At 44.1% G+C, this 17,961-nt stretch overlaps 1 protein-coding gene across 3 annotated transcripts in view; it reads right to left on the reverse strand.

Moving 5' to 3' along the window:
* The window catches only part of HEATR1 (HEAT repeat containing 1), a 160,368-nt gene that overhangs the window by 1,414 nt on the left and 140,993 nt on the right, over window positions 1–17,961 (reverse strand). For all 3 annotated transcript variants that reach the window (XM_085851860.1, XM_085851861.1, XM_085851858.1), the window contains exons 35-44: window positions 17,729–17,872; window positions 17,112–17,416; window positions 15,970–16,120; window positions 11,090–11,251; window positions 9,550–9,684; window positions 3,949–4,053; window positions 3,540–3,708; window positions 2,592–2,737; window positions 685–843; window positions 173–281 (exon numbers count right to left, since the gene is read on the reverse strand). In XM_085851860.1, coding sequence (XP_085707986.1) covers window positions 173–281; window positions 685–843; window positions 2,592–2,737; window positions 3,540–3,708; window positions 3,949–4,053; window positions 9,550–9,684; window positions 11,090–11,251; window positions 15,970–16,120; window positions 17,112–17,416; window positions 17,729–17,872 — 1,585 coding nt within the window. The remainder of the gene's footprint in view (window positions 1–172; window positions 282–684; window positions 844–2,591; window positions 2,738–3,539; window positions 3,709–3,948; window positions 4,054–9,549; window positions 9,685–11,089; window positions 11,252–15,969; window positions 16,121–17,111; window positions 17,417–17,728; window positions 17,873–17,961) is intronic.

A 17,961-nucleotide genomic window follows, 5' to 3' on the forward strand; every position in this document is an offset into this window, starting at 1 on the left:
ACCACATAGTGGTCTTCATTCAGGTGTGTTCTGATGTGAAATACCTTTGAAAAGGAAGGGTGTGTGAAAGGAAAGCAATTTAGAAGATTGTTCCTGAGAGCCCTGATCAGAGTAGTGTAGATGAGCAGCTCTGATTTTGAAATGTGTGAGTTTATCTTTCAACAACACAAACCTTCCATAAGCTCGGCCAGGTATGGGACAGCTTCCGGTAGCAGAGGCATGTAATCCTCACGAAGTCGTGAGGCCAATTCTAGAAGCTGTACAAGTGCAGCAAACCGCACCTGCAGCAAGGATGTGGCAAACATGGTAAACATGGTACAGTCACACAGGTAGAAGGAAATATGTACAAGACCTTCAGAAAACATCAAACCACTATCAGTTAATAGCAGAAAAGTAAAGGAAGGGATAAAATAAGGAATCATTACTCTTTATTTATTAACTGTGAGTGCTGAATTTTTCCAGCATGCAACATGAAAAAAAAAAAAAAAATGGTATTTTTTCAGGCAAACTGAATAAAACGTCTTGTTTTTCAAAGCAACCATATGAACAAACACTTTAATAGAAACAAACAATACAGATTGTTGAACAATGACTCGGGCCATGATCCTGGCCAACAGCACTCAAACAGATAAAAAGATGGTTGATAATCAGGTGCGTCGATGTGGTACATTTGAAGCAGGGTACCTGAGATGCAGTGTGCTGCATTTTTAAGAGTATCTGCTGATGCAGAGGTTTCATGGCAGAGTCATCACCAAGAGAGATGGCAAACTGTACAATACAAGGCACGAGCAGGTCCGTAATGCGTGTCTGATATAACTCCTCGCCACCCAGTGTGTTCGCCAGCTGTGTGATAGGACACAGATTATCAATTTGCCTTCATACAGAAACTTTGAGCCCATCGATTGATTGGTTCAAAGTTGAATCCATCATTTATTAAAAGATAAACTATTCATAATCATTTGTCATCCTAATCCATCATTTAAATGTCATTTAATCCATCATCGCAGTTGACATAAAACATTCCTTTTCTCCAACAACCTCATCTAAGATCATCAATTCGGATTCAGACCTGGTCACTCCACCTTGGACATGCTGCTTCTTCTCTCCCAACAATGGTGGAGACCCTCAACATCAGACATGGGACCAGGACCGTCTCTGGACATATCTCGTGCTTTTGATACAGTGTGGCATCCTGTCTTGCTCTCCAAACTGTCCGCCCCTGGAATCGAAGGCCAACTCCACTCTTGGATTACTGACTTCCTCCACTCTCTGAGACAACGTGTGGCTCTCAACGGAACCCTTTCATCTCCTCTCCGTCAAGGCTGGAGTACCCTAAGGCAGTGTTCTCGGCCCCATTCTATCCTTAATATTCATCAGTTATCTCACTAACACTGAAAAATCTTCTTTATCTCTTTGCTGATGAGTCCACTCTCTGCCATGACATCCCTCATCCTTCAGACAGACAGGCAGTAGCCTTTTCCCTCTCTTCAGACCTTGACATAAATCACTACCTCGTTAAACACTTGTAATACGTCTTTCAATCCTAACAAATCTCCCACCCCCACAATCTCTCTCCGAAAGAACTGTCTGGCAGAGGATCTCATATCTACTTTCTTCACAATCCTCTTGAGGAAGTTCAGTCATTCAAACTCCTGGGTCTCACTCACAGCCATGATCTCTCTTGGGCAAGCCACCTTTCAAAGTTGGCCTCTAAAGCCAGACGCCAACTGGGCATCCTCCGTTGGGCAAAGTCCTTCCTTGGCACACCTGAGCTCCAATCCACCTACAAGGCTTTCATCTGCAGCTTTATAGAGTACTGCTCTCCCATCTGGGCTGGCTCCCCTGCCTCACATCTTGCTCTGCTTGATGCCATGGAAACCAAGGCTTTCAAGATTATTGGAACCTCTCATGTTGAAACTGAGGCTATGGGCCTCCCACTTCACCATTGCAGACAGGTTGGTGATCTGTCTTCTTCCCCCTCATTTCTTGTCTTACACCCTCTGCCTTCTCCATGCTCTGCCCACCCCTCCCCCCCCCCAAAAAAAATCTGCAGGATGTACACCATCCACCAGCAACCCCCTCCTAAATCCAGAACCACTGCTCACCACCACGCATTTATTCCTCTCTTCCCACCTATGGAATCACCTTCCACGCTTCAATGTCATTCATTCGGTCTTCAAGACAACTGTTCACCGCCATCTCAGGTCATCCCCCATCCAAAGCCATTATCTTTTCTGCACCCATTAAAGCACTGCCACCCTCCAAAAATTTTGCTTATGTATCCATCTTGTCCACTCCTTGCGTTCTTCCCTAACCCTCATCTTTGCCTGCATACCTTGTTTGTCTGTCTGTCTACTTCCTCCCACCTGCCCTGCTATTCGCATTTCCCCTTTCTCCTGCTGTTTCCTTTGTTATGTGTGTCTTGATCTGTTCTGTGTCCTCGCTCTTCCACCAGCCAAGACCATGACCCAAAAGACACCAAAAACAAAACAAAAAAACCTGCCATTTGAAGACAGACAGAAAAACGTGAACCAATTGCTTAACCCCGCTTTTCACTTCATGCACGCGAGATAATAAACCTGTGGACAAACCTGGTCGATAAGGGGAACGGTGAGGGTGTCCGAACGCTCTTTTGTGATGAAGTGCTGCGTGTCGTGCAGAAAAATGGAATGGAGACACGAGAGCAGAGAGTTCAGCAAAAGGCAGGATTCGGATTCAGACCAAAGCTTTCTCTCATCTGATTGGCAAGCAAAACAAAGAACAAAAGACCAAGTTAATGGGGGTAGTTCAACCAATGGATTCCAGATCGGGGTGCAATTGTTTTATGACTAAAGTACTTTTGAAACACCTTTGATATCGAATGTGCTAAAAATGATGAGACAATTGGTTCTGGTGTATTCTCTTAAGGAAACAAAATGGAATTAAAAACTGGACGTGGAACACTATCACCATATTGTACTGGACCCCTCTGGAAATGAAGATTCAGGAAAAATTTTTTGTAGAATTTCATTATACAGTACAATCTGACAGGTGCGCACGCACAAACTGACAAACACAGTAAGAATTTTTTTTCCACAGATTCCACTGGTCTCTCCAATATACATGCATTTGACTGATTGCGACTGATATTTACACGACTCGTATATGGAGGGAGGAAGAAGAGGAGGAGGAGGAGGAGGAGGAGGAGAGGTCAAAGGTTCACGGCCTAATATGGATACAAAACGTACATGCTTCATCTACGTGTGAAGTCAAAAATGTATTTTCACACCGTCATTTATTACATGCATACATCCATTCATATTAAATCACCGTTACACAATCCCGTTAACTACTACGTAAATAATAGCTGAAATTTTTTTTTGAAGAAAACCTCGACTATTCAAAACCAAAATCAAAATCTTGAGACAAATTAGTGGTTATAAATACACTAACTGGTGGACACCTGCCAATAACTTTACTATTTTGTTGTAATTCAACGACAACTCTTCTATTCCTTTGGCACGTCTCAAACACATTCAGGCAAGAGATGCATGCCTTACCAGAGTCTGTGCGGCACAAGCAAGTGAGCATGGAAGCCGCGGGCTGAACCAAGTGTCCGGCGAAGAGAGAGAAAAGTCCACGGAGGCGATTGGCAAGGCAGGCCGCGAGGCGCCAGAGCGTAAGCAAGCGATGTCGTGGGGCGCCTTCACCAGCTGCCCAGTCAAAGAGCTGCGGAGGAAGAGCAAGGGAACAGCAAGTGAGAAATGAAAATAAAATATTTCTAAAAGTAGATGTCATCAGAAGATGAACAACACGTGAAGCAATGCAGACATGGATAATGCAGAACCGTGAAGCATATGGAAAAGCACAAAGGAGCAAAGGCAGAGAAGAACGAATATTGGCGCAAGGCCATTGATGTGATTAAACTTGTAAAAAGAGAACAATAGTGAGGACCAAGGATCTACCAACCTTGAAGAAAAGTGGTCTGAAGGTCATTTCTGACAGCTTCATGACCAAGGCGCTGAGGCTGTCGATCACATGACCCTCAATTTCACCAACTATTTCCAGCGGATCCTGGAGATTTAAAGTGACAGAAGGTAATCGAAGTATTACCTGGAACAAATATATGATACCGACTTCTACGGGCCCATTATGCTAATTCTATGTTGCACTGTGTTGCCCATGTTCCGTGAAAAGGCAAACGATAATGCAGAATAAAGGGAAGAGTGCCAAAGGAAATCAACAATGACGCAAATAAAGGAATTGTCAAAATGAGACAAACTGTGAGAGACAAAAATGAGACAAAAAATGAGACAAAAACAAACTTACAGTGATGACTCCATCTACACCTCACGATCCGAAAACATGGACCATCTTCTATCTTCTCATCCAAACTCTCTCTTCCTCTTGTGTGGTGACTTCAATTGTCATCACGCCAGTTGGCTAGGTGTGGGTACCTCTCTCACCTGTCATGGCACCTCAGCAAAAGCTTTCTGCGACTCATTGGGACTGACTCAATCGGTCAACTTCCCGACCCGGATCTCAACCAATGGTACTCCATCTCTTCTGGATCTGATTTTGACAAATTTCCCTGACAATATCTGCTGCTCTTCCTTCGCTCCAATTGGTTCTTCTGACCACGTCCTTGTTAAAGTGGACATCTCTCTGGCTGTTATCAGAGAACCACCTCACCGCCGTCGAGTCTGGCATTTCACTCAAGCCGACTGGCAGGGTCTCCGAGCAGCCATCAAACTTACAGACTGGTCTCCTATTACTACTTTCTCAAACATCAACTCATCCTGGGAATTCTTTCAAAGAAACTTGCTCTCCCTCATGCACAGATTTATCCCCTCTCGTGTTCAGTTGTCCTACCCTTCCTCCCGCCCTTGGTTTACTGAAGCTTGTGGCGAGGCAGTTGTCCTGAAACAACTTGCCTTTGCCTCATGGAAAGCAAACCCAACTGAGGGCAATCTCAGTTCTTTCCACAAAGCTCGGAACAAGTGTGTATCTACCCTCAGGAGAGCCAGAAAACAACATCTTTCTCATCTCAAGTCTGAACTCTCAAACCTCTCTCCCTCCTCAAAATCCTGGTGGCGTTTAATCAAATCTGTTTCTGGTGTATGTTCCCCCTCCATCCCTCCCTTACCTCAAATGGCCGCACTGCTGATTCCACACGTGATAAAGCTGAATGTCTAAACTCGGTGTTTGCAGCTAAATCTTGTGTCCAAAACCCATCACTATCTCTACCCACCTTACCCAGTCGCACCCAACTGTCCCTGGACTCTGTATCCTTTTCTCCTGACAAGTTGGAGAGCTTGCTTTCAAACCTCGAGTCAGATTCTGCAACCGGTCCAGACGGCATCAGCCCACGTGTTCACAAAACCTGCTCTTCTGCTCTTGCTCACCCTCTCTCTGTTCTATTCACCCTCTCATTTGCCCAAGGTCATCTGCCATCTGCTTGGAAATCTGCTAACATCACTGCCCTGCATAAAAAAGGTGCAAAAACAGATCCCTGTAACTACAGACCAATCAGCCTTCTCCCAATCATCAGCAAGGTTATGGAATCCATCATCGCTTCAGACGTGAAATCCTTCCTCTTCTCCAATGGCTTGATTTCCAATCATCAATTTGGTTTCAGACCAGGTCACTCTACCCTAGATATGCTGCTTCTGCTCTCCCATCAATGGATGGAGGTCCTCAATGCCAGACAGGAAATCCGAGCCGTATCCCTGGACATATCACGTGCTTTTGACACAGTCTGGCACCCTGCCCTACTCACCAAACTCTCTTCCCATGGTATTCAAGGCCATCTCCACTCATGGCTCGCAGACTTCCTCTCCTGTCGCAGTCAACGTGTGGCGCTAAATGGAGTTCTTTCATCCCCTCTTCCTGTGCAGGCTGGAGTTCCACAAGGTAGCGTTCTGGGCCCTGTTCTTTTTCTGGTTTTCATCAATGATCTCTCGGACTCTCTGGAAAATTCTCTATTTCTCTTTGCCGACGACTCCACCCTCTGCCGTACCATCTGTCATCCCTCAGACCGGCAAGCAGCAGCTTCTTCACTCACTGCAGATCTGGATAAAATCACAAACTGGTCCAACACGTGGAACATGTCTTTCAATCCAGACAAATCTCACACTCTCACTATGTCTCTTCGAAAGGACCGTTTACAAAACCCCCCCATCCACTTTCTCAACAATCCTCTGGAAGAAGTCTTTTCCTTCAAGCTTCTAGGTCTCACTATCTGCCATGACCTTTCCTGGGAAAGTCACATTTCCAACCTCGCCTCAAAAGCCAGTCGCCGACTGGGAATCCTCCGTCGTGCTAAGTCCTTCCTGGGCCCTCTTGAGCTCCTGACCACTTACAAAGCTTTTGTCCGTAGCCTGATGGAGTACTGCTCTCCCCTCTGGGCTGGTGCTCCTGCCTCCCACCTTTCTCGGCTTCACGCTGTCGAAACCAGGGCATTTAAGATCATCAGCATCTCCCGCAATGAAGCTGAGTCTTTGGGCCTCTCACTCAATCACCGCAGGTTGGTCGGTGGTCTTTCTGTCTTCTACCGACTCCTCTCCAGCCTTGCCCCCCCTGCTCTCTCTGCGATTTGTCCCCACCACATTTCCACAGGGCGCTCAAGGTCCGCCAACAACCCCCTTCTGGTAAAACTACCAAAATCACGAATCACTGCTCATCTTCACTCTTTCATTCCTCCTTTTTCCCGCCTTTTGAATAAACTTCCTCACTCTATTCTTTCCCATTCTTCCCTGCAGGCTTTCAAAACAGCTGTTCACCACCACCTCTTATCTTTCCCCATCCAAATCCTCGATCTTTTCTACCCCCAATAATCCACCCAAGCCCACTTCCTTCATTTCTCCTGCTTTTCTTCCTGAAAGTCCCTGAAATGTCCATCTTCTCTTCGCCATGTTCCCTGTCCCATCCCCATCCCTCTCCCTTCCACAGTTCACCTAATGTGTCTGTTCCCCACTGTTTAGTCCCTTCCACTCCCACCCCTCTTGTCTCATGCCTCCTGCTGTGAGTTGTGTGTTAGCTCTCATACGAGCCTCGACCAAGGTATACAAAAAAAAAAAAAAAAAACTGTTTATTACGCCGTCTTTATTGGTTTTTGAAAAAAAAATAGGAAGTTTCGCAATAAATAATAATAATAATATATAATTTAGGGGATGTGGTTTAAGGTGTTGTTTTATGGTGTACCAGTGTGTCGTCGTGCCACCAATAAGGGAAAACCGGTCATTAAGGCCTCTGCTTTCACAAGGAGTGTTCTGTGGTGTGCGGATTTAATGAACATTGTGTGGTCATCCTTTCTGAAGCCAATTCCGAATTATTCCAACTGCTCTTTACTTCTTTGGGTTCCTTCTTGGTCTTCGGTTTGATTTGATCTTTGTGGGTTGGTCGACCCGATGTATGATGTAAGGTCGGGCGATTAATCAGCGTGTGCCGTCCCTCGGCCACACGTTAAACGGGTGTCTCATCTGCCGACAGTAGTTGGTGGACGTGGACACGGTGTCCTTCGCAAAGAGTTGGCAAGCTATCACCAAGACCATGAACAAATTACAAATTCCTGCCCAAACTACCGCTCGAAAGAAAATGGCAAGCAAGCCTGTTTAATCCTTGCCAAGAAACTGCTTCAGCTACAACTCTCCAAACAGAGTAGGGTACGGATCAGAATCAGAAATCAAGTGTTGAGTCAGAGGTGATTCCGCTCCCAGATTAAAAAGTAACTTTTCATTCGAGTCGTGTGTTCAACTACTGTGTTCATGTATACTTGTGGCAATTGGTCGAATTTTAACACAAGTGTCATGTTTCCAAAAAGTAAACGCGAGGGAGACGTTAACCCCAAATGGAGTTGAGGCAATTCTCAAGGCAAAAGTGGGTCACACTGATATGAAACGTGAAACCAGATTTGATTTTTCCTGTTATAATAAGGGTTGTTATTATAGCTTCTTCAAAGAGAAACATAACAGCACGTGTGAGTCAGCACCTCCCTGGAGCACATGGAGTCAATGATGCTTCGACCATTGTGAACACAATGTCAGGATTAAGGCAGAGAAACATGAACTTTGCTTTTGGTCCTCAAGCCAATCATTTCATTTCAGAAAACATGAACTAAAGGCCCAGTCACACCTTGACGTTTTAGCCAGCTTATGCCGATTTTTGGAAAATTTGTCTCAAACGCTGGTACACGTCGAATACGTTATGGGTAAGTTTTGATAACATTGAGAGCACGCTGAAAAACACTGCCATGCGTCGTTGTACGCTGGCTTTAAACGTTGTACTTTTCGGTTGTCCTCAAATTTTCCATGATTGAAATTTAAAGACTTATGCCAGCGTATGACTCACACGTTCCGCATAACGCTGGCCATAAGTTGTAGGCACGTCACGCGATTGTTGACACACGTCGACACACGTTACTTGTAAGTTACTCATAAGTCGAAACACGTCGAGGTAATGTTTAGCGTACCCAAAACTTATTTCTAACCTATGAGTTACGTGTTGTACTCACGTTACGCGATCGTTGACACACGTTACTTGTAAGGTGCTCATAAGTCGAAACACATCAATGTAATGGTTAGCGTCAGTGTTCCAGACTCCCTGGTTTTATTTTTTTTTCTTCCTTCCTTCGGTATGATGGTAATTTTGACACTTTGATTTCTAGTGCGGTTATAATATAATATAATTAATAGGCTGCCGCTCAACGATTTAAATCATAACCACACTGTACACTGAACACCGTCACACCGAAGAAAAAAAAAACAAAAAAAACCCGGGAGTCTGGAACACTGACGCTAACCATTACCTTGACGTGTTTCGACTTATGAGCACCTTACAAGTAACGTGTGTCAACGGTCGCATATCGTGCGTACAACTTATTCCCATCGCATGCGGAGCGTGCGTCATATGGCGAGTACGTCGTAAAATTTTCAACATGTTTAAAATTACAAGACGTACTCCATTTAATACGACGTATGATAGCGTACTTTAGCGTTCTATTCACGCATACCAAACTTACCCATACCGTATTCGACGTGCACCAGCGTTTTAGACACATTTTTCAGAGGTCGGCATACGCTGGCAAGATCGCCAAGGTGTGACTGCGATGTTGACACTTCCATTTCTGCGGCGGTTATGATTTGAATCGTTGTGCGGCAGCCTTTTCATAACCTACGCCACGTCATCGTCGGCGATACGTGCAGCGCGCTATGCCTAAGTTAGACTATCGTTGGGCATCGGTTGTGAAGGCCGACAACAGGTTCAGCATTCATTGGTATAAGTTATCTATAACACAACGAAACGTTCTGTGTCCGTTACTAATATGTTGTGCATAAGACCAAGTCGTTATGAATACGTCCGAATCTTTAAAAAAAAAAACATCAAAAGTTCAACGTAAGCCAGCGTTTTACATACATTTTAATACGTTGTCATTGCTGGCTAAAACGTCAAGGTGTGACTGGGCCTTAACATCATTCAAGATGAACAAGTGGGATTTAAAAAATAAATAAATAATTCTGTACAAAATTTCATTTGTTTCCAGTTAAGTTTCAGTCACCTGTGTTCCATTACCTGTTTGTGTGTGGAACGGTAGTCGAGAGCTTTGGTGAATAATGATGAAAGCGTGGAAAGGTGAGCATTCAAATCCTCAGCACTGAGGAAACTGATGTGATCTTGAAGCAAAGACATGAGTGAACCCAAGCTCAACTGAAAGGGTGATGCAAGGAGGGAGATGAAATAGGACGTGTAAAAAAGACATCGCACATGGAAAAGGAAATTCTGTTCATCGAGCACTTATTCATCCACAATCCACCGCCTCCCGCAGCCATGCCGATGACCATTTTCTCATTTAAAATAAGCCGTGGCAGCTATCTTACATAATAACAATAACAGTAACTTTTTTTTTTGTTTTTTTTTTTTTACGAGGAAAGGCACTTTCACAATACACAATACAGGATTCTTCTATTCCTCACTGACCAACTAATAATAGCACACCATTTAGATTATTTTATCCACCCAACACCAGAACACTTACATGCCCATTGCAAAGCAATACCTGCAGTTTGACATTACATCTACAGGTAAGGGGGTGCAGACAAACTACCCAATCAAATAGTTAAACCTGAATGCATAAACATGTTGTTGTGGCCCGAGTTCAAAGTTCGCCATGAGGGGAAGCACGAGAGCTTCTCCGAGTTCAAAAAGTTTCTCTTGTGGTTTTTCTGCAAAGGCTTCCCACAAAAGGTTTAGCAATTCTGCCCGTGACGTTGGTTTTCTGGACTTTTTCCGCACAGCTCGATCCAATATGGCCCAGAGGTGTTCAATGGGATTCATCTCAAGAGATTGACTTGGCCATGGAAGTCGCTTGATCCCATTTCTGTCCTGCCATTCTTTGGTCATTTTTGCAGTGTGGCATGGAGCTCCATCTTCCATGAACAGAGTGTTTTTTTGACCATCTGAGCAGTGGAGAAGACAGAGAAATCCATCAAAGATATAAATGTATATCGTTGAGTTGATGTTTCCAACACACTCCCCAAGCTCTGACCAACCAGCACTCCAGATTGCTCCCCACACCATCACTGAAAAACCACCATGTTTGACAGTTGTCTCCAATCGGTTCAAGGAGAACTCTTGATTGGGAAATCTCCAGATCCAAACGTGTCCACTCTCAGAAAATTGAGTAAATTGGGACTCGTATGAAAAAAATGACAGTTTGCCAAAACTCCAAGGGTCTATTAGCCATCTCGTCAGCCCACTTCATTCTCCTTTGAATGTTGGCTGGTCGAAGAAGAGGTTTTCTCCCAGCTGCTGGCGTGTGCCCCTGATTGGGGTTTTAAAGCAAAGGCAAGAAAAAGGGGGAAAAAGTGTGGAAAAACCTACCTGAACCCCACACAACGCATATCCCCTTTGTAATCCACTAAACATAGGGAAAGGACTGTCTGGAACAATAATAAATAACCTACCACAGGATCTGCTGTGTGGTGGCTCCCATTGCTGGGGGAGTGTTGATTTGCAGAACCCTAACAACATGTAATTGCATATCTGCAATTAAGTGTTAAAGATTGACGAGAATAAAAGTGAAGTCCCAGTATTGTTCATTTTATCCCAGTACCTCACGGGCAGACTCAAGAAGACTGCAATAGGCCTGGGAGATTGCAGGGATCAGGACACGTGGTGGGAGCTTGTTTGCCAGGGTGGTGCGCAGCTGCATCAACTGTTGCTGTAGTTGAGATCCAAGTGAGCTGGAGAGTGGATGGTCTCCAAGGACAGATACCTAGGCAATGAATGAAGAAGAGATGGAAGGTTAGTGGGAAATAAATTGTGCTACAACTTAAGATGTGAAATAGGGAGCGAAAGCTAAAGGGCCAATGCCAATCTATTTATTATGCACAAAGAAGAAAGGTAAGGAGGGTGTTTAAGCTTTATATACATCGTATGAACAAGAAAAAGAGCAATCGGAGATGGCAGACCCTCACCAGGACTTCTTTTGAGTAGTGTATTTTTATAGGTTTGTGCATCAATCCAATATGGCTGCCAAACCATGTGACCTATGACATCATATCTGTGAACCTTTTGTTCCTCATGGACAGGCAGTCATATATGTAAAGTTTCACCTTGATCTGTTCAGCCACTTCAGAGAAGATTTTTGAAGGTTTAAAAAAATGTTTTTTTAACAATATGGTGGCCGAATCACGTGACCGATGACATCATGAATTGTTTTTCTGTGGACCATTTTATCCCTCGATGACCCTCAAAAAATTTTCATACTGATCTAAAGTGGCGTTCTACATCTGCAATTATAAAGTCATAACGAGGGCACCTATGACATAATTTTATTTATTTTTTTAAACGCACTCATTCCCCAGGAGTACTTGTGATGTACCAAGTTTCAATTTTTTTTTCTTGGTGCGGTTTCAGAGATACAGAGGTCCAAAGTTTTTCCATTTTTCCAACATAGCTGCCACACCACGTGACCTATGACATCATAATTATCATTAAAACATTCTGCATAAGTAGTCATACCAATGGTGAAAATTTCATCTCAATCCAACAAGCGGTTGCGGAGAAAAACGAAAATTCTGTGCAGACAAACAGACAAACGCACCTTAATGCAATACCTCTTCCTTTGGTGAGGATAACAAGTGGGGTGGGGGGGGGGGGGAGATGAGGTATAATGTATACAAATAATTATATATATTAGCATGTTAGGCTAACTGTTTGTCTGTTCGTCTTCCCATCTGAATCCCTGGCTCTTTCAATCCCAGGTTTCATGTATTTGTAAAATGTTTATCAATGTCTACATAATTCCTATAAAAGTATAAAGTTATCTAAGAATGTCTTCATCCTGCATGCAATTTGTGGACATGCTCCATTATAAGCCTTGGGTAAACGAGAGAAAAAAGCTGGAGAGATATTGCCTCGAGGATTAAAATGAGGAAATTCCAGTGCAAACTGCACAATCATGTGGCGGACCCGGGTCGGGGCGAGAAGGCCACGAGGAGGGGAAAGCTACCTCTGGTTCCCACCTGACTCTCCGGAATTGCAAGCCGTCACACACGGATGACTCCGTGGCACAGTGGGTCACTAATCGACCGTGAACGCCAATAACTCAACCACGTGACTTAGGATCCTCCATCTACTGGACACCGGTTACCTAATGGTCACGTGATCTAATTACCGGGGGACATGCCCTAGGTATGCCTTGTTCAAACCGGGTCAGATGCAGCCGAGCGTAACTGCCAAGAACGTACCGGCTCGGAAAAAGATCATTGGGGGATAACGTCCCAGCTAGGCTAGGATATTGACCATACTGGACCAATGAAGGAAAAGACGAAAACGAGCTGGGAACATTTTGATACAAAGCATTTACTTACAATCAAGCAAGGAAAGGTATGTGGCACAGTGAATGGGGTTTATTATTATGTACAGCAGGGATAGCAAGGAATTTGTGGGGTGTGACAAAAGGCAAGCAATTTACAAAAGCACACACAGAGCAGACTTATCCCGTTATATCTTCTACAATCTTAACTTGTATTACGACAGGTGCCATCACATACACACAGACCCGATGAAGATTAGTTAGTCAGAAGGAAGGAGAACAGATGAGGACCAACGGCCTCGCAATACCTGACGCAGTCGGCCGAGCGCGCAACCCAGTATGCTTTGCGGGATGCTCCGCTTAAGTATTCCCACCTTAAGAGTCAGCATGTTATCTCCTGCTTAATCACTTTGCCGGGGCTCGTGGAAACGTGTGCTCCGCACTGGTCCATAGGAACGTCTGTCGCACACCAACCCAGAGTGCAGATGCAGTAACAGGCAGACAACGAGGAGCAGTGAAGTGAGGGTGGAGCAGAGAGGTGGAGAAGTGGGTGAGGCAAACAGGCGGAAGAAGTGCAGAAAGAGAGAGAGAGAGTGAACTGCTTTGTTATCTGACTTTTATAAGCCCTGGACGAAGGGTGGGGTGACGACCCGAAGCGATGCGCCGTCATCCGAATCGTGCTCTCCTATTGGGTCCCGGCCCCGCCCTGCCAGGCTCCTGGGAGCAGAAGCGGTCTCATTCACGCATCCGGCATGACAGCCCAGAGCCTCGCATCGCCCTGCGACCCCCCCCCCGCGACCCCCGTCACCCATCCTGCCCTGTTCTGGTGACTGGACGAGGGTCACGTAGGTCCCAGGTGCCCATTTGGGGCATCCCTGGCAAGATGTGGCTGGCACTGCCGAAGCGCCTGGCCCGTCCCCGTGCCACGCGGCCTGAGCAGCATGGGCTGTGGTGGCCTGGCGCCACGCCTCTGCTTGGTGGCAAACCGTATCGATGCGGAGGTGCAAGGAGGCGCGTGATGATTTTCCCATGTGCGTGAGATGTTTGTGGTCGAGGTGGTGAGTGAAGGTTGAGCAAGGTGAGACGCCGTTGTAAATTGGCACGCAGATTTGAACGAAAGGGCGTGCCATGTGTGCACTTGTTCATTTGGTAATTCTCTCATAGGGCTGCGCGGGTGTCTGTTATCATGGATGTGTGTTTGCTTCAATTGTATCATGGATAAAAGGAAAGCGTTGGATGGAAATCAGGATTGAAAAGAAGACAAAGATATAATTATTCGACCGAACTATTAGACCCACGAAACGCACTTCGTCCCATTAACCCATTAGACATGAGGGGAAGATCTGACTGCACGAAGACTAATGAAATAACTGCCTGGGGATCACTGTATGTTGGGTGCCATTGCCTTAGAGGCATGCGGTTTTGCAGAACCGCAACTATATCATACCTGAAAGTACGTTTTTATATTGAACTGTTAAATACATGTTAACGACTAAAGAAAACAAAAAAGTGTGCAAACCTTAAAGATGTGAACCTCAAAGATAAAGATCATCCATTAAACAAAGTTAAAAGAAATAAATAAATGAAGATAGGTGGGATCAACTTTACAGCATGAGCTATGTATTTACGGAATGAAAAACAACAGGAGAGCAAATTTATACAATCGACAGAGCCGAGTTGAGTAAGGAGTGCAGCACGCTTCATTATACTCGCATAAAGCCATAAAACGGATGCAAAATGTTTTGTAATAACTAATCTTCTTCTTCTTGTTCTTGCATATGGCAGCTTTGCTGCGGGTTGCTATCATTTTGTTGGGGCGCGGCTGTGCCGCTGATGCTGTACCCTATACCAGTACACCGATACTCATTTCGCCGACCTCGGAAGCATGACAAGCTGAGTCAACCCCACCTGGTGTTAATTCAGCGGCCAACGGGGCTCAAACTCAGGACCCTAAGATCCCAAGCAACAAACAACCTTAACCACTAAGCCAATATCAGGCTTGGAAATAAACTAATAAACAAACATGATACATATCCACCTTATAATTTTGGAACTAGAACGGCACTCGGTAGAACGCATACCTCCGCCAGGTTGAATTGTTTACATTTTGTATCCCACCAATAGGCTAGATTTGAAACCTGACCTTAACCAAAATCTAATCAGTTTGTTCTTGTCACCAACCCAAATCATCCACCTAGTTTAGTGTGAATCCACCCACAATGTTTTGAAATAGCGTGCTATATATCGTGTTTGGCCGTATATCTCAAAGGCTGAAGAATCACTGAAAAATTACAGGATTCGGATCTTCACCAAAATCCAATCCATTCATCCTCATCACACACCTCAACCTGTCCACCAAATTTCGTCCAAATCTGTCCCTAACGTTTCGCGATACATAACCTCCATCCACCTTCAATGGCAGAGGTAACAAACCAACACGATATCCACATTATCATTTGGCAATATAAAACACGATAACCTTCATATCATATGGTAATAACCAATATAACATCTACATACCTTATCAGTTATCACCTTCAACACCAACTCCAATGACATGCATTGAAAGTTTATTATTTTAAATTCACTTCAAGCTTGTTGCTGAATAATTTTAATGCCATTTGTCAAATACAAAACAATATAATTAATTAACAAGTTGCCGATTGATCTTCCCATCCCTGATCAGCCTATCCTGTTGCCATCTGAACCTCAGGCTCAGGACCAGGGTTCAAATCCCATCTTGCATGCGTTTGTCCATTGTCTACTGATGCCCTTGTCGTTGATGTAAAAGTACACTTATGTCTACTAATGTATTGTTTTTTTCTACATGTTTCTCGTGTACAAGCTCCACCAATGAGCCTTGGATTAACGTAATAATTAAAACGACAATAAAAATACATGAAGTCACAGCATTTATCTGTGTTATGAAGAATTTGAAAGAAATCTCACTATAAACTCTATCCTAAAGCATTAAATAAACTGACGATGTATTCATAAAATCTCACATTATGAAATTTAAGAAAACAATCATTGAACGATCTCCATTGTTTTATGTATCATTAGTTCGTTTCGGTGAATGCAGAAGACAAAGTGACACGTCTATAAAAGTCTCACCAAGCTTGAGCAAGTGCAGAATCCACATGACAGAAAAGGTACAGGAAGGTAAAACTAACCTGTATAACAATGTTCAAAAGATAGGGGCTCAGGAAACACGGCAGGGCAGCAGAGATTCGCTGAAGGGCTGTGACAGCACTAAGCAGGTGAGCCTCGTGAGACGGTGACTCGGTCTGCACACGAAGTGCACCCACCAGTGCTGGTAGCAGTCTGCGTGAGACAAGGAGATAAACAGCATTCTCTAACAGGTCAACTCGGATGCTTCGAAGGATCTCGGCATTACGCCAAGTTTACGTGGCTGAGATGTTCCTGCAGAAAAAAATTCCTCGAAGTCAACCCATTTTCTGAGAAATTTTTGCCAAAAATGTCTTCAAACGGCACCAAATAGCAGCCTTGATTACTCATGCTATGAACTTCACCATTACAGTAAACTCAAAGGCAAAAGAAATCAATCACATAGCAATTGCTATCCCAGAACCTAAAGCTTATACACAAATCCCTGAAGCATCTCATCACCAACCAAACGATGTGTAAAAAAGGACAGACCGTGAAGGGATGGGCATGGCGAAATGGGCGATAATCATTAAACAGAGAAGGTAGAAAACAATTTTTAGAACGTGTTAAACATTTCACCGCAATAAAAGTTTGGCTAATAAATTAACAAAGCCACTTGCTTATAAATTATGAGTCATTTCTTCAGCAGCTAAAGCAAATTGACAGATTGACAGACCTTCCCTCTCACGGTGCAAATGACTCGTGTGATATATGTTAACCCGAATGGGGAACGCTTTTATTATGGTCCTTTCATTTTACTTTCAAAACCTTTGAGCAACATGGGCCAACTAGTAGGAATTTTCATTAATTGCATCCATAAAGGAAATGCTGTAAAAGAACAAGCATCAAACCTTTGACGACACAGAATCTCAGAAATTAAAATGACGAGATCCAAGGTTATCTTGACAAGATCCAAGGTTATTCATATAAATATATATCTTCTAATGTAACTACGTTGTACCAAATATTGGCTGAAAACACAAGCAGGTGAATATCTCAAACAGTAGACAGTGCACAACAATGGATAAAGAACACCTACATTTTGGAATGATATTCTGCTGCTTGTGTTCTACAACCTTCCACCATCCACATTGCCCTCTCATACATCCTTTAATCCTGACACATCGACAAGCACCATTTGCCAGACCTTGGAAGATGTGGCACGGCGTGTACTCCAAGAAAGCCGACGACCTCGGCGGCACACAGCAAGGCACCGGCCGCCACATTGCCATCAATGTCTTCCTCTTCCAACAAAGTGAGCATCGCGACAATGACGGGTGCAAAGCGTTGCCTCTGTCCGTGTCCAACAGCACGGCACAGCAGTTTTAAAGCAAGAAGGGCAGTTTGCCGATTTAATGCCCGCTCCTGTCCAGATTCATCACACTCCATTGGCTTGTATGTGCCACACGCAATCAGCAGCAACTGTTCCTGAACACTCATCAGAAGCTCGACCTAAAAGATCCGAAGTAAAAAAAAATTAGATGTTCAGCAATAAAAAATTAAAGAAATAAGAGGTATCAATTCTCGCAGAATTAAATATTGTTCGCATTAACAAAATAATACAGTGCAATGCCAACTTTGGTCACAAGTATGCCAAAAGGTTTGCAGAGCAAAAGGACTTTTCCTGAAGGTTTCTGGACGATAATTGGGTAAGAAAATAAAAAAACATGGCCGTGAATTTCTTCCAGTTTAATCATGCATTATTTGTCATAAAAATATCAATACAAATGGTCCAACACCCATGAACAATAAAAATGGCTTCACCTGATCGTCAGTCCAGGGACCTTGACGGGCCTGCAATTTGAGGCTCAGCAACTCTATGGCCTTTCGCCGCATCACTGGAAGCTCATGAGACATTATGGCTCGCACAGCTGGGACAAATGAATTGATCGACAGCAGCTGGTTCACCTGACAGTACATAACATCGGCTGGTCAACAAAACGATATCAAATCGGGTGACGTGAACGTCAGAGGAAAAAATAGAAATAAATTTTTTA

Source organism: Eptatretus burgeri, chromosome 13, assembly GCF_056783735.1.
Source record: "Eptatretus burgeri isolate ZD-2024b chromosome 13, Ebu_testis_v1, whole genome shotgun sequence".
Taxonomy (NCBI): domain Eukaryota; kingdom Metazoa; phylum Chordata; class Myxini; order Myxiniformes; family Myxinidae; genus Eptatretus; species Eptatretus burgeri.